General features: G+C 41.6%; 1 protein-coding gene across 1 annotated transcript in view; it reads right to left on the minus strand.

Annotated features, from left to right (window-relative positions):
- Positions 1–4,410: 4,410 nt before the first annotated feature.
- Positions 4,411–23,768, minus strand: part of LOC132407255 (uncharacterized) — a 78,442-nt gene continuing 59,084 nt past the window's right edge. The window contains exons 12-14 of the mRNA XM_059993516.1: positions 21,156–21,281; positions 5,336–5,411; positions 4,411–4,571 (exon numbers count right to left, since the gene is read on the minus strand). Coding sequence (XP_059849499.1) covers positions 4,411–4,571; positions 5,336–5,411; positions 21,156–21,281 — 363 coding nt within the window. The remainder of the gene's footprint in view (positions 4,572–5,335; positions 5,412–21,155; positions 21,282–23,768) is intronic.

A 23,768-nucleotide genomic window follows, 5' to 3' on the forward strand; every position in this document is an offset into this window, starting at 1 on the left:
AGTGAGTTTGTATTTTTGGCAGGTGCAAAGGATGTAGGGAATGGCGAGGGTGGAGGGCCGCAGGAGGGGAGTGGGACAGGTGACAGAGATAGAGTGCCAGGGGCGGGTGCAGACACACCCAGCTCTGAGACACCAGGCAAGGTCATTTGATTCCAAACAATTGGTTTATTGATCATTGCAGAATATCTGTCTGTTGCTTTCTGCTCCCTTCCCCTTTTCCGAACCATGATTCTCCTCTCTGCCTCCTTTCCACTCACTGTCCACAATAGAGACTCATATCAGGCAGGTTCATTATCACCACTTTTTTTGCAGCAGCAGCAGTACAGTGCAATACATAAAATTACTACAGTACTGTGCAAAGGTCTTAGGCACCTGAGCTATCTATCTATCTATGTCTGAGACTTGCACAGTGCCATGTGTAAATGATTTGGGGATGAATATACATGTGTTTAGCGAGTTTGTTGATGGTTCTAAATTGGGAGCTCTTGTTGACAGTGTAGTAATTACAATGAATTGAAAGAGATCTTGACCATTTCGGCAGATGGGCTGACGTATGGCAAATGGATTTGAGAATCGGAATCGGGTTTATCATGTGATGTGAAATTTGTTAGCAGCAGCAGTTCAAGGCAATACATAATATAGAAGAAAATAATACTAAATAAATAAGTAAATCAATTACAGTATACGTATATTGAATAGATTAAAAATAGTGCAAAAACAGATATATGTTGAAAAAGTGAGGTAGAGTTCACGGGTTCAATGTCCATTTAGGAATCAGATGGCAGAGGGGAAGAAGCTGTTTCTGAATCATTGAGTGTGTGCCTTCAAGCTTCTGTACCCCTGCCTGATGGTAACAGTGAGAAAAGGGCATGCCCTGGGTGCTGGAGGTATTTAATAATGGACGCTGCCTTTCTGAGACACCACTCCTTGAAGATCTCATGGGTACTTTGTAGGCCAGTACCCAAGATGTAGCCGACTAGATTTACAACCCTTTGCAGCTTCTTTGTCCTTTGCAGTAGCCCCCCTCCCCACCATACCAGACAATCATGCAGCCTGTCAGAATGCTCTCCACAGTACATCTATAGAAGCTTTTGAGTATGTTTACTTAGATATCTACTGTAAGTGTGAGGTGATGTATTCAGGACATGTGGAACTTCCACAGTGAATGGCAAATGACAAATGTTGTGGAACAGAGGGATGGAATACTGGAGCAAACTTTGCTGAAAATGGCAACACAAGTAGACAGGGTGGTGAAGACATTGTCTGCGAGCCTTTGTCAGTGAGGGCATTAAGTTTAGGAGTAGGGACATTATGTTACAGTTATAGGTCAATGGTGAAGTCACATTTGGAGTACTAGGTACAGGTTTGGTCTCCCTGTATAGGAAAGACAATATGAAGCTGGAGAGGCTGCAGAAGAGATAGAAGGCCTGAGTCATAGAGAGAGGTTGGCTACACTAGAAGCATAGGAAAATGAAGTGTGACCTCATAGAAGTTTAATAAATCATGAGCAGTATAGATAAGGTTGTCAGTCATACTGGTTTCTTGGGTTGAGGACTCAAAGGCACAGGTAAAAATAAGGGAAGAGAGAATTAAGAGACCTGAGAGGTATCTTCTTTGCACAGAGGGCAGTGAACACCTGAAATGAACTACCAGATGAAGTGGTCAAGGCAGATGAAGCAATATTTGGGAGGGGATTGGAGAGTAATGGGCAGAATGCAGGCAACTGGGACGAGCAGGAAGGATGCTATGCTTGGTGAGTACTCATTGGGCTGAAGGGCCTGTTTCTACGACTACTGCAGCTCTGGCAATGTGTACAGTAGAGAAGGCACACTCTCAGCTGGCAGATGTCTGCAGTAACCATCAAATACATCCACATCAAACATCCACAAATACATCCACAGCTCCCAAACATTTATTCACATTTACGGAGTGTCCATAAGTGGGGCATTTGTAACATGGGAAGGACCTGTATTTCTAATTACCTTTCACCAGAAATAGAAGGGATGTGGCTGGTTTTAGTCAACACCTTTGCAAATACAAGATAAATGGGAATTACTGGTGATGAACAAAATAAGAGATAGATATCTCATCAGAGAGGAGCTGAGCTTTTTTTTCCCCCAGAGAGAGGACTCCTGGAGATAAGTGATGGAAATTTCAACAGTAACAAAAGAAAAATACTGCAGATGCAAGAACTCTGTAATAAAAATAGAAGGTGCGGCAAAATGCTCAGCAGATCAAACAGCATTTGTGAAGGTCAACGTTAACATTTCAGGTCTATAATTTTTTTTCCAGAGCTATGGATTTCTGTCCATTAAAAATTGCCTTGTGTCTTCTAATTCACCACAAGTTCAATTATGCTTCCAAGCAACTACTATGACTGCTTTTTTTCTAATTCAGTCCAAGTGACTAACTCTTTTTCAGTCATTGTGCTATGTAGAAGGCTGGCTTATAGTTGATGACAATCTCCTCTACCTTGGCTCTTTAGACACCTCTGGACTCTGCTATAATTGACAGTCAGTGCAATTACGAGCCTTGGAGAACGTACTGAAACATTGGCGCCAGTTATCTAGAGTGGTTGCACACTCTTTTGTGTCTTGATGTGTGACTCATAAGCTGGCCGGAATGAGGGTTCAGCTCTTGCTTGAAGGCTTGCATCAGGAGGCAACAGTCATCAATGATCCACTTATACTAATTTGGCACTAATCCCAATTTATTCTTCCCACATTTCCATCACAATCCCCTGATTCTTCCACTTTACAACAAACTAGAGGGAATTTACAGTGGCCTCCCAACTTGCATGTCTTTTGGATGCGGGAAGAGACCCACATCATCACAGGAAAAACATGCAAACTCCACACAGATGGCATTCAAGGTCAGGATTGAACCCAGATTGACAGAACTGTGAGGCAGCTACTCAACGTTCAGTGCCATTCTGCTTGAAACCTTCCCTGCTAAACAGATCTATTAGCTGTGTCACTATATCACTTCCAACCCCACCCAAAGGTGTTGAACGTTCAGAGGAATATTGTGGCAGCTGTGCCAAGGGTGGATCTGCCTGGATGTGATGGTCAGCATGCATTCTAATGTAGAGTTCCCTTGATTGCTCTATTCCATCAGCTTCTCAGTGAGGCACGAAGCCAGGAAGCAGAGATATAATCAATCATTTAAGAGTGTATTCTACAGTTGTGTTCCCAAGCGATGGAACTGAAGGCTTTGGTAAGGTTCAACAAACCATATATAGTGGCTACACACACAAAATGCTGAAGGAACTCAACAGGCCAGGCAGCATCTATGGAAAAAAAGTACAGTTGACGTTTCAGGCCGAAACCCTTTGGCAGGACTAGAGGAAAAAATGCTGAGGAGTAGATTTGAAAGGTGGGGGGAAGGAGAGAGAGAATCGCCAGGCGATAGGTGAAATGTGGAGGCCGAGAGTGAAGCAAAGAGCTAGGAAGTTGATTGGTGAAAGAGACTGAAGGCCAAGGAGGAAAGGGGGAGGAGGAGGGGCAACAGGTGGTTAAGGAGATAACTGAGAGGGACAAGGGAATGGGAAATAGTGAAGGGGTGGAGGCATTACTGGAAGTTTGAGAAATTGATGTTCATGCCACCTGGAGGCCACCCAAATGGAATATAAAGTGTTCCTCCAACCTAAGTGTGGCCTTATCCCAACAGTGGAGGAGGCCATGGATGGACATATCGGAATGGGAATGGGAAGGGGTATTAAAATGGGTGGACACTGGGAGATCACTGCTCCCTGCATTTGCCTGAAGATTTGCCCACTTTCCTTCTGATGGATGGTCCGTCACAGAAATGTACTTCAGCTGGATGGTTATGGGATGTCACAGCTTTGCTCTATATCTCTTCTAGGTTTAAACCACCTTAAGAGAGTTTGATAGGTCTATCTGGGGGTAATTATATCAACCTTCCAACCCCTGACCCCATCTTTCACTCACCACTATCCCTGTATCAAGGGTGCTTTTGCTGGCTTAGTTACAGGCATCCTTAACAGAAAACAGAAATAGAAAACAGAAAACAGAAAATGCCAGAAACATTCTGCGTCAGGTAGCCATTTGTAGGAAGAGAAACAGACTGTTACCAGGCAACATATCAGGTCCATAATCCTTCTTCAGAACTGCACCGAGCCTGTAGGGACACGTTTGATGGGTGTGTATAGAGGGTTTGATTCTGTGCATGTTTCATGATAAAGAAGATTAGTTCACCTCTCTCTACTAACGTCATTTACTATGAAACATGCACAGAACACTGAATTATTGGTTAAACAATGATAATCATAGGCTAGTAGGAACATGTGCTGAAACAATAAAAGCATTGACATACAAACCTGCTAAATGTTTACTTGCACTGTAAAAACTTTATTTTTCAGTGACTAATGCACAATATTAAGATTCCAATCTAACATACAACTTTTTTCTTGCTGACATATTGTTTCCTGCCTTTCTTCTTCACTCTCCTCACTACTCTCGTTTTATCTTGGACGAGAAGCTCGCTCTGTCTTTTGATTTCCTCTCTTGTGAGAACACCATCGTTGCCTGCTATTACGTAGTCAAAGTCATCTGGAAAAGGAAAGTTGTAGAACATAAAACAGTACAGGACAGGAACAAGCACCTTGCCCAATACCTGTGCCAATCGCACCAATTTTAAATAAATCATATTCACTTGCACATAATCTACATCCATTCGTGTTCGTATATCTGTATAAATGTCTCTTACATTACTATTTTATCTGCTTCTACCACCTCCCCAGGCAAGACATTTCAGACACCTAACACACCCTATGCACTGAAAACATGTCAATCTCCTTTAAAATTTCCCTTTTTTTTATATAAAAGAACTGGACATTTCCTTCTTTGGAAAAAGACTCCATCTATGTTCTTCATAGTTTATAGGAGACAGCTCCCAAAAGTGAACCTCTATCCTCCTGGTTCAGTCACCTGTGCACTGGAAGATCCTTTGCGGACTCAATCCCATTCTAAGCCATCGGCAGGGGCATCCAGTTTACAGTAAGAACACAATGAAGCAACTGCAATTTTCCCATCATCAAACTGTAAGCTCTACAGAATAGGTTGAAATGAATATGTAGCCCTGTTCTTTCAAGAAGCTTCATTTTAATGGCCTCTTTTAATAGTCAGCATCAAAATACATGGAAAGGTACGTGGGAGTGCAGGCCACTCACATTTCGTTCCATCCATCCAGATGAAAGGAAAATGGAAAGTGCAAAAACTAAGCCTGTGTCTATTTGTACTTTAGACCCCAAAGTGCAAAGAAGGCCAGCATAGTGGCTGGACTGTAGAGATAATGGATGCTTTGTTGTGCTTACCTTGCATATCATAACCTAAATCCATTTTTTTGCTCTTCTGGCTCTCAGCGAATGCCTTTTCTATTAATTCTGTCAACTGAAAGATCCAGGTTAGTTACAAAGAATGGATTGGAAGGATGAACCACATTGTAATCAGAGAATTTCAAACACAAATGCTGCAGCAGCTCACTCATTGCTGTGGATGCAAATTAATCATTTAGGACCTAAACTCAGACTCCATCAATCCACAATTCCAGTTGGTTTAGCTGGATGATGACTGTTGTGGCCTTCTCTTAGAAGCATAGTGTTGGAAACTTTGGGTTTTCTCCTGAAAACTAAGTCTTAAAGAGTAGACCAATAGTGATCTTTTTGCCGCTACTATCAGGCAGGAGATACAGAAGCCTATAGTACTATAACACCAGCTTCTAGAACAACCAGTTGATTCTTGAAACAACTTGCACAACCTTGATTACTACTGTTTGACACTATTACCACTTTGCACTAAAATAGACTTTATTTTGTTCTAATTGTTTTCTTGTAAAATCATGTATAATTTGTTTTTGAGAATGCTTCTTACACGATGCTACGAGGTGCTGCTGAAATTAAGTTTTTATTGCATCTATGCATAAGTGTATTTGTGCTAATGATAATTGACTGATAAAACCAATACTCTTTCTTCACACCCTCATACTCACCCCCTGCCTTTAGAATTTGTCACAATCAAAATATAATTAATTTCTACCAATCTCTGCCCCTCAAGATCTCAAATCTTCAGGAATCTCTTTGCAGTGTTTCCTTTCCTCAAATTGATCGATACTGGTTCTGCATCCTCTTGGATCCAGATGCACAAGCATCATCAGTTTTTATTTCCAGCGGCTGCAGTGTAGTGGAGAGCAGACCAGCTCTGTGCCTTGTATTTCAGCTGTGGTTTTATGGGCATAAAGTCGTACCCAGTGTAAAGTGTTACTGCTAAGTTGGTAGAGGGTACAATCCCAAAATGTATTGCAATTTCCTCCATTGAAGGACTACAAAGCTGATGCCATTGTTGTGAATGACACCAAGATTTGAGTCATAGTGCACAGAGAGAAAGGCTATTGAAGTTTGAAAAATGAACTCAACCAGCTGTGAAAATAGACTGAAAAATGGCAAATAGAATTTCACAGATGAGGTGGTGCACTTCGTAAGGACAAACCAGGGTAACACATACACAGTGAATGGTGGGGCTTTCACTCTGAGGTTAGCAGTAGAACAAAAGAACCAGAGAATACAAATGCAACATTCCTTGAACTCTAGGTAGATAGGGTTATAAAGAGAGCTTTTGACACATTGGCCTTCATGAATGTATTTACTTATTGGGAAGTAGGCTCTTTGAGCCATGCTACCCAGCAATTTCAATTGTTAGACAATCTTACAATGACCAATTAATTTACCAACCAGTATGTCTTTGGACTGCGGGAGGAATCCCATGCAGTCACAGCGAGAACGTACAAACTCCTTACAGGTAATGGTGGGAATTGAACCCAGTCACCTGTACAGTAAAGCGTTGTGCTACTGTGCCACCCCAAGATCAGGGCACTGAATATGGGATTCGGGATATTACGTTGAAATTGGACAAGACATTGGTTTGGCCGAATTTAGTGTATTGTGTGCAGTTCTGGCACTTCCCAACATGAAAAATATTAATAAGCTTGAAAGAGTGCTGTGAAATTTTACAAGGATGTTCCTAAATCTTAAGGATTTGAGTTATATGGAAAGGTTGAATAGGTTAGGAATTTATTCCCTGGACAGCAGCAGAAAGAGGGGTGATCTTGTAAACATATACAAAATGGGATCCAAGGGGACATTTGTTTTGTGTCTTCTGTTGTCTTTGCCCACAGAAGGCAAAGAGTGGTTGTAGACGGGTCATATTCTGCATGGAGGTTGGTCACCAGTGGTGTGCCTCAGGGATCTGTTCTGGGACCCCTACTCTTTGTGATTTTTATAAATGAGCTGGATAAGGAAGTGGAGGGATGGGTTAGTAAATTGCTGATAACACAAAGGTTGGGGGTGTTGTGGATAGTGTGGAGAGTCGTCAGAGGTTACAGGGGGACATTGATAGGATGCAAAAATGAGCTGAGGAGTGGCAGATGGAGTTCAACCCAGATAAGAGTGAGGTGGGTCATTTTGGTAGGTCAAATATGATGGCAGAATATAGTATTAATGGTAAGACTCTTGGCAGTGTGGAGGATCAGTGAGATCTTGGAGTCCGAGTCCATAGGACACTCAAAGCTGCTACGCAGGTTGACTCTGTGGTGAAGAAGGCATGTTGTGCATTGGCCTTCATCAACCGTGGGGTTGAGGTTAAGAGGTAATGTTGCAGCTATATAGGACCCTGGTCAGACCCCATTTGCAGTACTGTGCTCAATTCTGGTCGCCTCACTACAGGAAGGATATGGAAACCATAGAAAGGGTACAGAGGAGATTTACAAGGATGTTGCCAGGATTGGGGAGTATGCCTTAAGAGAATAGGTTCAATGAACTCTGCCTTTTCTCTTTGGAGCAACAGAGGATGAGAGGTGACCTGATAGAGGAGTACAAGATAATGAGAGGCATTGATCGTGTGGATAGTCAGAGGGCTGAAATGGTTAGCACAAGAGGGCATAGTTTTAAGGTGCTTGGAAGTAGGTACAGAGATGTCAGGGGTAAGGTGTTTTTTTTTACACACAGAGAGTGATGAGTGCGTGGAATGGGCTGCCGGCGGTGGTGGTGGAGGCAGGTACGCCAGGGTCTTTTAAGAGACTTCTGGATGGATACATGGAGCTTAGAAAAATACAGGGCTATGGGTAAGCCTAGGTAGTTCTAAGGTAAGGACATGTTTGGCATAGCTTTGTAGGCCGAAGGGCCTGTATTGTGCTATAGGTTTTCTGTGTTTCTAAAATTATGAGGGATACAGATAGAGTGCACGTATTCAGGATTTTTTATCCTCACATTGTTTGAGATGAGAACTGGAGGTTTTGGGTGAAAGGTAAAATATTTAAGAGGAATCTGAGAAGAAACCTCATCACTTGAAGGGTGGCAGGAATGTGAAAATGTTGTCAGTGAAAATGGCAGAAATGTAGGTCCAATGGTAACATATAAGTAAGTTTAGATACATATGTGGATGAGAGGACTATTGTCCGGGCGCAGGTAGATGGGACTAGGCAGAAGACCAGGTCAACACAGATGAGATGGTCCAAAGGGCCTGTTTCTATGCTCTGGTACTCTATTGAGAGGGATAATAAATCAGCCAACCTTTCCCATTACTGCAAATTTACAACTGATATCCAAACTATAACAGATAGGCCTTGTATCATACCAAACTAGTACTCCAAATGTGAAGGAAGAAGACAATTACATACGGAATGGCACAAAATTAAGGTAATCATCCACATGGTAGCTAGACGTCCCTTTGAATGTTGACTACATAGAGCAAGGATAAACATTTTGTGAAGTACAAGTCAAAGAGAAATGAGCCAATGGTTCACATTCATTCATGCTGCCATAAATGAATTGACAAGACTTCAAGACAGCCCAGTTCTGAGGTATCAGCTGGGATCTGAGCTCAAGGTGTTCAAAACTGCAAAGGAGCAGCAAGGAGAAGTATTAGTAAGTAACACTGGACAACAAATTTTTTCAAAAGTGTTGCTTCCTCAGTTTTGTTTATGATAGACCCCTTGAAGCTGAACACTAATATAATTTCAGACTATTTGTATCATGTGGGAATTTGGATAAACAAATTAACTTTTATTGAATATATTGCGTTTAAGTGTGTAACGGAGCTGATTCTTTGCAATAGTTCAACTAAACTAAAATTGTTTTGTTGATGATTTTCGTTTGTACTCAGCGTCTGAGGTTTCTTGCTCAAGTATCCAACAATAATCAGCCAGCATTGATGGATTCCATTTGCTGATACCATTTCTCCAGGACCACAATGTCCTGGTGAAACCTTGACCATGCTCATCACTGACAGCACCAGGATTTTCAGGGAAGAAGTCTAAATGGGAATGCAGAAACTGAATCTTCAGTGATGTGTTGCACTTCTTGGTTTTGTATGCTGCATTTTGTTTGGTGCTCTGTAGTTGCCAATGATTTTTTTTAAACAACATCCTGAATATCTTCCATGCGATTTTCTATGGCCCCACTAGAGGTTCTTCAAATTGTCTGTCATTGAGACCTTGTGGATCAACAAAAATGCCTTCTTTAATCTTGTTATCAGTTATTCTGGGAAACATCTGTCTCAACTATTGAAATCCTTCATGTTAATTTATAGCCTTCCTAAAATCTGTCCAGCTATGCAACATCAACCCTGCCTAAGCATGCCCAAGAATGTCTGCATTCTTAAACAGTAAACTTTTCAGCTTTATGTTGTGGGCAACAGTTTTAATTGACTTGAATTATGAATTGAAATAACAAATATACAGTGGCATGCAAAACTTAGGGCATCCCCGGTCAAAATTTCTTAAACTGTGAAGAGTTAAGTGAGTAGAAGATGAACTGATCTCCAAAAGTCATAAAGTTAAAGATAAAACATTCTTTTCAACATTTTTAGCAAGATTAGTGTATTATTTTTGTTTCGTACAATTTTAGAGTGGGAAAAAAAAGGAAAGGAGCGCCATGCAAAAGTTTGGGCACCCCAAGAGATTTGAGCTCTCAGATAACTTTTACCAAGGTCTCAGACCTTAATTAGCTTGTTAGGGCTATGGCTTGTTCATAGTCATTGTTAGGAAAGGCCAGGTGATGCAAATTTCAAAGCTTTTTAAATACCCTGACTCCTCAAACCTTGTCCCAACAATCAGCAGACATGGGCTCCTCTAAGTGACTGCCTTGCACTCTGAAAATTAAAATAAATGATGCCCACAAAGCAGGAGAAGGCTACAAGAAGATAGCAAAGCATTTTCAGGGTAGCCATCTCCTTAGTTCGTAATGTAATTAAGAAATGGCAGTTAACAAGAATGGTGAAGGTCAAGTTGAGGTCTGGAAAACCAAGAAAACTTTCAAGAGAACTGCTTGTAGGATTGCTAGAAAGGCAAATCAAACCCCCCGTTTGATTGCAAAAGACCTTCAGGAATATTTAGCAGACTCTGGAGTGGTGGTGCACTGTTCTACTGTGCAGCGACGCCTGCACAAATATGACCTTCATGGAAAAGTCATCAGAAGAATACCTTTCCTGTGTCCTCACCACAAAAATCAGCATCAGAAGTTTGCAAAGGAACATCTGAACAAGCCTGATGCATTTTGGAAACAAGTCCTGTGAACTGATGAAGTTAAAATAGAACTTTTTGGCTGTAATGAGTGAAGTGATATTTGGAGAAGAGGGTGCAGAATTTCATGAAAAGAACACCTCTCCAACTGTTAAGCACGGGGGTGAATCAATCATGCTTTGGGCTTGTGTTGCAGCCAGTGGCACGGGGAACACTTCACTGGTAGAGGGAAGAATAAATTCAATTAAATAGCAGCAAATTCTGGAAGCAAACATCGCACCATCTGTAAAAAAAAAAGCTGAAGGTGAAAAGAGGATGGCTTCTACAACAAGATAATGATCCTAAACACACCTCAAAATCCACAATGGACTACCTCAAGAGGCACAAGCTGAAGGTTTTGCCATGGTCCTCATAATCCCCTGACCTAAGCATCATCGAAAATCTGTGGATAGACCTCAAAGGAGCAGTGCATGCAAGACGGCCCAAGAATCTCACAGAACTAGAAGCCTTTTGCAAGGAAAAATAGGCGAAAATCCCCCAATTGAAAGACTCTCAGCTGGCTACAGAAAGCACTTACAAGCTGTGATACTTGCCAAAGGGGGTGTTACTGAGTACTGACCATGCAGGGTGCCCAAACTTTTGCTTCAGGCCCTTTTCCTTTTTTGTTATTTCGAAACTGTAAAAGATGGAATTAAGAAAGTAATCTTCTTTAAAATATTAAAGAAATGTGTCATCTTTAATTTTATGCCTTTTGGAAATCAGGTAATCTTTTACTTGCTTAGGTATTCAGTAACAGAAATTTTGACCAGGGGTGCCCAAACTTTTGCATGCCACTATTGGTAATTTCATCGGTGCATGACAGCGAAATTCCATGATGATTTACATGATCAGCAGCCCAAAATCCATAAAACACACCCCGAAGTATTCAGGAAACAAAATCTTTGTTGTCCAGTGTAAATGACATTGGAATATAGTGCACAACACCAGGGTACTAGTGCGAGGAGAGGGTAAGACTATCATTTAAAGGCAAGATGAAACAAAACAGTGATAAAGGATGTCTAGAAGGTTCAGCTCCAATCTAAAGGTACAGTGTATTCAATACCTGCGAGGATAAAAAGACTTGAAGATGACAGCAAAATGTTGAGCCTGTGCAGAGTAAAACTATCTCAGCTCTGTGGGAATCTATAATTAGGGGCAAGGACAGTAACCTAGAACTTTGATCACTGTTTTTTTTTAAAGCTGAGTTATGACTTTATTCAGAATGAAAAGCAAAGGGGAGTATTCCCTGGTTATTTTGTGTCAGACTGCAAACTGGACTGGGCCCACTGTGTGATTGGCCCTTGTGCTTTTAAATGTGATCTTCAAATCAACTATGTATGGGCTGCAACCATTACCAAGCTACATCTCTACTCAAGGGTTGCATGGAAATATGACAAAATGGTCTGAGAAGTGCATTATTGTGCATCTTTAAAATAATTAGGTTCAAAGAATGCGACAGCAGGTTAGGCTTCCTGTAAGCTAAGTTCCATTTTTAGACCTCCCCAACATACAATGATGATCCCCCATTCTGAAGCTGTTCTCCCAAACCTTCCCCCAAATCTTCTGAACCAAGACTCAAGCCTCAACCTGTGTCCCACCTCCCCCATGAACCTTCCCAATAAACAATCTCCTTCCCCACCCTCCTGATCCTCTCAACTGCTCATTTTCACCAGCTCAGCCAGCTTATGGAGAACCCCTTTCAACCTCCAACAGCCTGACTGTTGCATCTGAACCACCCTCCCCCTTCCTGGCCCCGACCTTTCTGAAACACCCACTCCACCTTCCACTTGAACAGAATCCCCAGCTTCAATCCTTTTGCCAAGCCTCGAGGCGTTTTCCCCCGGTCCCCCAATTGCCTGGGTCCTGTACGACACACTTTTGGCAATGCAATATGCAAAACCTTTTCACTAGTGACTGAAGCTCATGCTGCAACTGCCACTTAATATAGCACATTGTGATCGACAAATGAAACATTCGCAAGAGCTCCAATATGATAATCTAGCACATTCATTTAGGTGCTTCAGAATTTCCAGGCCAGTGTGGTTTGTACCAAGGTCCAAGAGTGCAGAAGAGTTTATTACCAACAGAGTCATAGAAACATAGAAAACCTACAGCAAAATACATGCCCTTCAGCCCACAAAGCTGTGCCGAACATGTCCCAACCTTAGAACAACCTAGGTTTTACCCATAGCCCTCTATTTTTCTAAGCATCATGTAGCCATCCAGGAGTCTCTTAAAAGACCCTATTGTTTCCGTCTCCACTACCGCCATCAGCAACCCATTCCACCTACTCACCACTCTCTGCATAAAAAACTTACCCCTGACATCTCCTCTGTACCTATATCCAAGCACCTTAAAACTATGCCCTCTGTACCTACTTCCAAGCACCTTAAAACTATCCCTGAACAAGAAACTGGAGGAAATGCTGGAGGAACTCAGCAGGCCAGGCAGCATCTATGGAAAAGAGTACAGTCGATGTTTTGGGACGAGACCCTTCTGAACAAGAACAATGCTCCCAAATGATCTTAATGTCTTTTATGCTCACTTTGTCCGACATAATATGGAAGCACATTCACAACAGCCTCAACAACCCTGTGAGAGCCCCTTCAGGAAGCTGAACCCACAGAAAGTATCTGGCTCAGATGGTATACCTGGCTGAGTACTGGAAACCTATACTAACCAACTGGCTGGAATGTTCAAAGAGATCTTCAACCTCTCACTTTGGCCAACTGAGGACCCACCTGCTTCAAAAGGCTTCAGTCATACTGGTGCCCAAGAAAAATGTGGTAACCCGCTTCTCCTCTGTACCTACTTCCAAGCATCTTAAAACTACACCCTCTTGTGCTAGCCATTTCAGCCCTGGGGAAAAGCCTCTGACTATCCACACAATCAATGCCTCTCATTATCTTGTACACAAGATAGTCATCTTGAAATGGGAGAGGAATATATTCTGATCAGACTGCTTCAATGTAAGCCCAGTACCACTTACATCTATTGTAATGTAGCACTTTGCGAGATTGGTCATGAAGCATATGAACTCCTGCCTAAGGAGTGACATGGATCTGCTCCAATTTGTCTACCGTCACAAAAGTAGGTGCTCAAAAGTAGGTGCTATGACATTGGCTCTTCACTCAGTTCTGGGACACCCAGACAATGAAGATGCTTTTCATTGACTACAGCTCAGCATGCGTCCCTTCAAAACTAATCACTAAGCTTCAAGACTTGGGCCCTGATACTTTTCTCTGCAAATGGATCCTTGATTTTCTCACTTGCCGATCCCAGTCAGTACAGATTGGCAACATCTCCTCCATAATCACTATAAGCATCTACTCGCTATGATTGTGTGGCTAAGTAGATGCTCATGACAACGTTATTGTTGGTCAATTTCTTCTTGCTACTACCATTGGGCAAGAAGTACAAGACTCTTGTGGCCCAGTGCACCAGGTTCAGGAACAGTTATTACCCTACAGCCATCAGGCTTTTGAACTGGCATGGACAACTTCACTCAATTCAACTCTGAACTGATCCCACAGCCTGGAGACTCATTTTCAAGGTCTCTACAATTTATGTTCTCAATTTTTTAATATATCTAATGTTGGTGGTTTATCAGTCTTTATATATGCATAGTTTTTCATAAATTATACTGCATTTCTTTATTTTCCTGTAAATGCCTGCAAGAAAATGAATGTCAAGTTAGTATATAGTGAAATATGTGTACTTTGACTTACTTCCACCTACTCCCTCTCTCATCTCTTCCCCTCACCTCTTTATCTTCCCTCCACACTTTCAATGCTGATACAGGGTCACAAATCAAAGTATTAACCATCTCTTTGCCTCTAGAGGTGCTCTTTAATCCACTGAGTTCCTCCAGCAATGTGTTTTCAAAAAAAAAGAATAGCTCGGCTGCTCATAAAACTTTAAACAATGCTGGAACCTTTAGAAGGTACCATAAAAGAGCCAGGAATAAATAGGAAAGGACAAACTAAAAGAAAGAACAGAAAAACCACAGGTGGTTAGAAATTAAATAAATAAGTCGGTCTTTAAAACCCATTATAAAATGGAGGAATAATAATTTAGACTATTCTGACAACAACGTGTGCAATGTTTAAAACAAAATGAGTAGACAATACAATAATTGATATAGTGAAGATGACTCAAACACAGCTATACTGTGAATACATTTGGCTTCAAAATTTTTCTTAATGTATCACTGCCACAAAAAGCAAAGACAAGACAGGCAGCAGCTGGGCTAGTGAAGAACTGTATAAAAATAGAAATTCTGGAAATTCTCAGGTCAGGTAGCTTTTAAAGAAAGAGAAACTTTCTCCTTGACCTGCTGAGTGCTTCTTGGAGTTTGTTTTTATTTCAGATTTCTAGCAATAATTGTTGTTGATATTCAAGGATAATACAATGGCATGAGGACAAAAGACAAAACTGGCACTAATTAACAGAAACTATTTTAACAGATTGACTTGAAAGATGTGGGACATTATTTAAACCAGCTGTAGAGGAAATAAATTTGAAGAAACTGGTTCATAAGTAATAGAGTAATAATTATCAGGGATTTCCAATATCCTCAAAAATCAAAGTTCAAAGTTAAATTTATTATCAAAGTACATACATGTCACCACACACAACCGAGATTCTTTTTCCTGCAGGCACACCTAGCAAATCTCTAGAACAGTAAATGTAAATAGGATCAATGAACAACAAATTTGTGCAAATGCAAATATAAATAAATAGCAATAAATAACAAATATGAAATAACATGGAATGAAAGAACATGAAATAACAAGATAAACGAGTCCTTAAAGTGAGACCATCACTTGTGGGAACACCAGAAATCAAATGAGTGTGTTTATCCCCTTTTGTTCAAGAGCTACCCCTGATGGCTAAGGGGTAGTAACTGTTCTTGAACCTGGTGGTGTGAGTCCTGAGGCTCTTGTACCTTCTACCTGATGGCAGCAGCCAGAAAAGAGCATGGCCTGGGTGGTGAGGCTCTTCGATGATGCATGCTGCTTTTCTATGACAATGTTGCATGTGGATGTGTTCAATGTTTGGGAGGGGGCTTTACCTGTGATGTACTGGGCCAAATCCACTACTTTTTGTAGGACTTTCCACTTGAAGGCAATGGTGTTCTCATACCAGGCCATAATTCAGCCAGTCCTCACACTTTCCACCACACAAGTAAAGAAGTTTGCCAAGGTTTTTGATGTCATGCCGAATCTCCGCAGACTCCTGAGGAAGTAAGAGGCACTGTTGTGCTTTCTTTGCAATTATATTTATATGATGGGCCTAGGACAGGAGCTCTGAGATGGTGACACCCATGAATTTAAAGTTACTGACCCTCTCTTCCGAGTACTGGCTCACAGACCTCTGATTTCCCTCTCCTGAAGTTGACAATCAGTTCCTTGGTCTTAGTGAAAGTGAGTGAGAGGTTGATGTTATTACATCAGTCAGCCAAATTTTCAATCTCCTTCCTGTATGCTGATTTATCACCAACTTTGACAGAGACCACACAGTGGTGTCATCAGCAAACATATATGGCGTGTAGGGGGCTAAGCACACCTACCTGTGGTTTTCCTGTGCTGATGGGAGATTGTAGAGGAGATATTTTTGCCATTCCAAATCCACTGGGGTCTACAAGTGAGGAAATCCAGGAACCTATTGCACAAGGGGGTATTGAGGCCCAGGTCTTGGAGTTTACTGACTAGTTGTGAAGGGATGATTTTATTAAATGCTGAGCTGTAATCAATAAAGAACATCCTGATGTATGCATCCTTGCTGTCCAGATGTTCCAGGGTTTTGTGAAGAGCCAATGAAATGGCACCTGCTGAGGACCTGTTACTTCAGTAGTCAAACTGAAGTGGATCCAAGTCGCCACTCAGACAGGAACTGATGTGTTTCAACACCAGCCTCAAAAATGCTGGTGGGAAGCAGCAGCGAAAAGAGAAACATAAACTATTGTCACAGACTGCTTTGGTACACGTTAACGTCCAATAAACAAAGAACCACAACAAGACTTTGCAAAAGTTAGTGGGGCACAAAAATAAAGAAATGAAGCTTAGGAAGTATCATAATCGAGTATTTTCAAATATTAGGATTAAGCACGGCAGTAGGACATGAAAGAATGGAATAGTGGATGAGCAAAGAGAAATAATGAGAAAATAGGCATATTATTAAAGATAATAAACAGGAAGAAAATTCTGAGAAATAAGCAGAGAACAAACCAGTGGCAGTACTTTAAAAGACAAATTAGAGTGGTTTATCCAATTAAAAACCAAAAACAAGCAAGATAGTTAAGATACAGAATAAAATGCATCTTTTGTGGAATTTATTTGAAAATAGTGAATCAATAGAATTTTTTTCAACTCCCATCTCTTGATGCATGTGAAAATGAATCAGCTTTGAGCTACTGAAAATCATGATACTGTCTGTTTTCTAGGAACATAACTCTCCAGTAATTCAGGGGTAAACTGTATAAGATTTACATGAATGGCATTAGAACATAGGAAATGAATGATCAAAATCAAGGTTTCCTGTTCATTATAGCATAAGAACTAGATAACACCTAATTTTGTGTTTAAAAACGATACAAGTTGGACAGAGGAAGGAACAAGCCCATTTGTAGGTTAATCTAAAATTAGGAGCTATAAATACAGGCAATTATTAAAAAAAAATTGCAATGGGGAAATAAGGAGACTTCCCTTTACTCACAGAGGCCAGAACATGAAACTTATTGCCAGAGAAATGGCAGAAGTGGGAATCATAGATGAGAAAAAGAGAACTGACAAGTTGTCTCGAACTTGAGGTAGGTGAAATGAAGGAATTGCGTATTCATACAACAGCATACAAGGTGGGTTTTATAATCTGCAATATACAAGTTGCCTAAGCTTCAAGGTTGAATCAGAACCCTGGCCAAGCAGTGTCAGAACTTCCTGGGCCCATATCTGTCAGCTGACTGCAAACGTAATGTCAAAATGGAGCAGCTGAGGTCAGTCATATCCCATAGTTCACACACTCCAACACATCAGGGAGCTCACTTAGCTCCCAGATACCATTGAAAGATCTACCGTACATAATTTCCTTTACTGTTTACAATGAAGCTACTGAATATGAGGTGCAAAACCCTTTACTTAAACACATACAGATATATTCTGACTGTAGGAGAAGTTAGGACCCTCATGGTTTGTTTACTTAGCTTAGATTTTGTTTTAATTCATGCAGAAGGAGCCTTGTTAAAAGCTGTATCAAATGCAGTAGAGATAGTGAAGAATTAACAAAATAGGGAGAAATGCTTACAAGTAACACACAGAAAATGCTGGAGGAACTCAGCAGGCCAGGCAGTACCTATGGAAAAGAGTAAACAGTTGACGATTCGGGGCAAGGCCATTCATCAGGACTGGAGAGAAAAGCTGACAAGTCAGGATAAGATGATGGGGGAAGGAGAGGAAGAATTACAAGGTGGTAGGAGATTGGTGAAATCAGAAGGGTGGGGTGAAGCAAAGAGCTGGGAAATCGATTGGTGAAGAAGTAAAAGATGAAACAGAAGGACATGGAAGAAAGGGAAGGGGAGGAGCAGCAGGAGGTGATGAGCAGGTAAGAAGATGAGAGAGGGAAATTGGAATGGGGAATAGTAAAGGGGGGGGGGGCGGGTTGCCATTACTGGAAGTTCGAGAAATCGATGCTCATGCCATCAGGTTGGAGGCCACCCAGATGAAATATGAGGTATTGTTCCTTCAACATGAGTTGCAGCAGTAGAGAGTGCCGTGGACTGACATGTTCTTCTTAGCCACTGGCATAAATAAAGTCTGCACGAAGCAGGTGGGTACCTCAGACTGCCGAAGTGAGAGGTTAAAGATCTCAGTGAGCACTCCAGCCAGATGATCAGCACAGGTCTTGAGTATTTGGCCAGGTACCCCATCTGGGCTGGAAGCATCTTGTGGGTTCACCCTCCCGAAGGCTGCTCATACGTTAGCCTCAAAGACTGAAATCACAGGATCAATGGGGTTTGTGATGGTTCCTCAATGTTTTGATGGTAAAGTGAGCATAGAAGGCATTGTGTTCATCTGGAAGCAAAACCCTGTTGTCCCCTACGTTGCTTGATTTTACTTTCTAAGATTTGATAGCATTCAAGCCCTGCACAACTGTCGAGCATCTTTCGCTGATTTAAGTCTAGTCCAGAAGTGCCACTTTGCCCATGAGAAGGCTTTCCAGAGATCATACCTGGACCTCTCCCTAACTTTCTTGGTCACCAGATTTGAATGCCTCTGATCTGGTCCCCTGCAGATTGAGCATCTCATGGTTCATCCAAGGCTTCTAGTTGGGGAAGACTCTGAATGATTTTATGGGGACACACTCATCTACAACTGACTTAATAAAACTAAGTACAACTGTGGTGCATTCACTCAGGTCCACAGATGAATCCTTGAACTCGATTCATTCCACCGACTTGAAGTAAACCCACAGCTGCTTCTTTGCATCCCCTAAACACCTCTTTGTTGTCCTAATCTCTGGAGCTTTGCTCTTTAGCCCCTCTCTGTATGCAGGTAGGAGGGCAGCCAAGTGATCAGATTTACCAAAATGGGTCTGGGTATGGAACAGTAGGCATTCCTTGTCTAAGTATAATAGTGATCTAGTGGGTTGGGATCTCTGGGGCCACAGGTTATAGCTGATAGTAACTGGGCAGGGATTTCTTCAAAAAAGCCTGGTTGAAGTCCCTGACAATGATTTGAAATGCATTGGGGTGGACTGCTCTTGTTTTTTTTTGCATTACGTTTATGTCTGTGTGACTGAGCACAGCTCCAATGCACATTCAAGTTTGCTGATGACTCCACTGTCGCAGACCAAGTCAAAGATGGTGACAAATTAGCATATAGGATGGAGATTCAAAATCTGGCTGAGTGGTGCCACAACAACAACCTCTTACTCAACGTCAGCTACACCAAGGAGCTGATTATTGACTTCAGGAGGAGGAAATCAGAGGTCCACAAGCCAATCTTCAATGGAGGATCAGAGATGGGAGAGGGTTAGCAACTTTAAATACCTTGGTGTTATCATTTCAGAGGACCTGTCCTGAGCCCAGCACATAAGTGCAATTATAAGGAAAGCACATCACTGCCTCTACTTCCTTAAGAGTTTGCGAAGATTCGGCACGACATCTAAAATTTTGACAAACTTTCATCTATGTGTGGTGGAGAGTATACTGATTGGCTGCATTACAGCTATGTAAACACCAATGCTCTTGAATGGAAAGTCCTACAAAAATTACTGGATATGGCCCAGTCCATCATAGGTAAAGTCCTCCCCACCGCCGAGCAGGTCTACATGAAGCACTAGATAGGGTGGATGTGGAGAGGATGTTTCCTTTGGTAGGGTATCCAGAATTAGAGGGCATAGCCTCAAAACTGAGGGGCAACCTTTTCGAAAAGAAGTAAGGAGGTTTTTTTTTTAGCCAGAGAGTAGTGAATCTGTGGAATGTTCTGCCACAGACTGCGGTGGAGGCCAAGTCATTTAAGGTACATTTAAGGCGGAAGTTGATAATTTCCTGATCAGTCAAGGCATCAAAGGATATGGCAAGGAGGCAGGAATATGGGATTGAGTGGGATCTGGGATCAGCCATGATGGAATGGCAGAGCAGACTCGATGGGCTGAACGGCCTAATCCTGATCCTACATCTTATAGTCTAAGCATTGTCACAGGAAAGCAGCATCCATTGTCAGGGACCCCTACCATCCAGGTCATGCTCTTTTCTCGCTGCTACCATCAGGAAGAAGGTTCAGAAGCCTCAGGATCCATACAACCAGGTTCAGGTCCAGTTATTACCCCTCAACCATCAAGCTCTTGAACCAAAGTGGCAACTTCAGTTAACTCCACTTGCCACATCACTGAAATGCTCCCATGACCTATGGACTGACTTTCAAGGACTCTTCATCTCAGCTTCTCAATATTTATTGCCAATTTATTTATTATCATTTCTTTCTTTTTGTAGTTTGTTGTCTTTTGCACACTGGCTGGTGTGGTCTTTAATTGATACTGTTGTGGATTTCTTGAGTATTCCCGCAGGAAAATGAATCTCAGGGCTGTATATGGTAATATACATGTACTTTGGTAATAAATTTACTTTAAACTTTTAAGCAATGAACATAATGGATTAACTACCACTTATCTTTAACAGAAGGACATAACTTCTTCATTCCCAATATGTCACTGGGAGTACTTGCAGCGCCTTCTGTCAGCATTAACACAGTAACGTGCCTTGCCAGTGTCAATAACTGCCATGCTAATTCTGTGAGACTTTCATTCACACTTTAACAGCTATACAGTCATTCGTAATTGTGTTGGCAACATTGTGGACTCTGGACTGTTCTGCAAGAGGTATTCTGTAGGAAAGGACACCAGACCACATCGCAGGGATGTAAGGTGCATCAGACTGCACCAACATTGCCATGAGCAACCTGGCATTTTCTCAAAGAGGAAACGGTTCTGCCACAACATTCAGCTGGCATACGAGCATCAGGCCTGTGTTAGTTATCCCAGCTGTAGCCAAATCTCAGATTCCAGTTCATAATATAGGACTTTACCTTCTCCTGCTCGCTTCTCATCCAGTCCTCGAAAACAAAATCTGCAAGCTTATTCTCCAAGAAAACTAATTTCTCGTCACATATATGTAACTTTTCATAGGTATCCTGTGGTTCACTAGATATAAGCTAAAGAAGAACAAAACATAATTAGATGGCTCACTGTGAGAACCTTCCTGTCAAGATATTCCCTCAACTGGTAATGAATTAAACCTCTAGGGAAGGTCACCACAAACTGTTTCAGTACAGCGGTGTGCAAGCTAGGAAATGAAGGCCAGCAGCTGCAGATGGAAGTGGCAGGGTCAGCGTCAGTGGAATACATCCTGGTGAGTCAGTGAAACGATTTCCGCATAGTCAGTGTCAGCGGAACACATCCTACTGAGAATCAGAGCCAGTGGACCATCCAATAAACATCATGGTCAGTGGAGCACATCCTGGTGGAGCATGCAGAGAAAACTGGCTCTGGAAGTTAGGGTCTCATAGGGATGAGGCTCAGGACACCTGGGGGAAACGTGATGCAGAGTCATCTAGAACCTAGATAATTGCTTTACATGGCTGAGGTTGGTAGCAGACTGAGATGCTGCCATCCCATTATGGACCAAGATGCTAGTCAATGGGATCAGTAATGAGTATTTCATTGCCTGCATGGGTAGGGTGGGCCAAAGGGACTGATCCTGTGCTGCATGATGATTATAACTCTTGCAGGATGATTCCACTGCTCCCTAACCAACTGAAACCATCTCAAGGAATCCTCACATTTGAAAAGCATCTGGACGAGCATTTGAATTGCCAGGCATAGCACACAAGTGCTAGCAGAAGTAACTCGTATGGATGTGTATTTGACGGTCAACACAGACGTGGTGAGCCAAAAAGCCTGCTTTAGTGCTGTATTAACGATGCAGTGAAGGTGAATTTGAACCTCAAGGCACCTATCAACAGGGCTTTTGTTTTGTTTCCAGAGAAGGAAGCAACAGCGGCTGTGTGGAATTAAGATGCAGATCAGTCACAATCTCACTGACTGGTCAAACAAGCACAGGGCTTTGTTGTTAATGCAACCGTCTGAATAGCCTCTCTTCCTCTGATACTATTTTTGTGGGTGTAACTCATCACTGTATCTTACCATTGCAAAGACTTAATGAAGATCTTAGCATTATCATTAAAATTACTTTTAAATACACAAGCAAAATATAAATATTGAAGACTTGAAATTAAAAAAATGCTGCAAATACCTAGCAGATCAGAATTTGTGGAGGGAGAAAAATTGTATTTTTAGTTGAAAACTTTTCTTCATTACTAACTGCTGTTGGAGTATACACTCAAGGGACACCCCCCCCCCCCCCCCCCGAGACCTGAATGCACAATCCAAAGTTAATGAGCATTCTGAAGAGACATCACACAGGGACCAAGCTAGGAAACTTCGTCATTGTGGGAATTCAGCATAAGAGAAGGGAGGTGTGGTGTTTGAAAAAAAAATCAACAGATTAAAATGCAAAACCAAATACTAGAAGCTATTAAATGTTTAGTTAAACTACTAAATTAAGAATTAATTAAACATGAGTAAACAGAAACCTCAACTACCATAACTGAATACCTAGAACAGTTTGAGAAGGATGGCAGTAAAGGCTTTGTAGCTGCAAGTGAAGTTTCTCAGGATCTGTGAGATCCCCTGAAAACAGGTTTACAGTTTCATGCCCACCTCTTAAGCAAGTCAAACGTTGACCTGTTGATCTGGAGTCTGAGCTGCAGAGATGAGTGCTTTGGGAAAGGGGCAAATTACCAGAATATATTCATCCAGGAGGCAGTCACCTTCTTTAGGCTTAGTGGTAGCTTGATATTTGAAAGCAAAAAACATAATGCCACTGTTCAAGGAAAGAGAAAACTAAGGACCAGTTAGCATCACATGTATCGTTCGGGAAATGGTGGACTCCATGACTCAGGTGAATACCCAGCAAACTGAGCAGGAATAAACAGACCAACTTTGAGTTGACAGGTTGTAAGTTATGGATGTATGACAATGCAAAGCTAGGAGGGGAACTAAATTGTAGGCATTCATAAAGAGATAACAAAAGGATATGGATAGATCATGTTGAGTGGGGAAGAGGGTGGAAGATAAACTAATAACATGGACAAACATATTAACTTAGGTAGACTTAGAAAAGCAAAATTTTAAAAATTAAGAGAAGTTATTGTTAGTGTTCAAAGATTTAGATGTGTGGCTCATAATTGTAAACATAACTATATTTCGCTTTTATTGCAAATATCAGAAATCTAGCAAGAAACTGGTTACAATTGTACAAAGCTTTGCCAAGACCACATCATGAGTACTCTGTAGTTTTGGTCCCTTTAGAAATAAAGGAGAAATAAACTTGCTTTGAAAGTAGTCCAACAAGGGTTAACTAGATTCACTCCTGGAGTGAGAGGTAACCTCCAGGAGGTTGACAGGGTGGATGCAGTAAGGCCTGTCTCCTCTGGCTAGAGGGTCAAAAACTGAAGACGCAGTCTTAAGATAAGGGGTCACAGATCTGGGACTGACCTTGGATGTAACTTTTTCATCCTGTGCTGTGACTCTTTGGAATTCTCTACCGCAGATGACTGCGGAGTCACAACCATTGAAGC

The sequence above is a fragment of the Hypanus sabinus genome, chromosome 18 (genome assembly GCF_030144855.1).
Source record: "Hypanus sabinus isolate sHypSab1 chromosome 18, sHypSab1.hap1, whole genome shotgun sequence".
Classification (NCBI taxonomy): domain Eukaryota; kingdom Metazoa; phylum Chordata; class Chondrichthyes; order Myliobatiformes; family Dasyatidae; genus Hypanus; species Hypanus sabinus.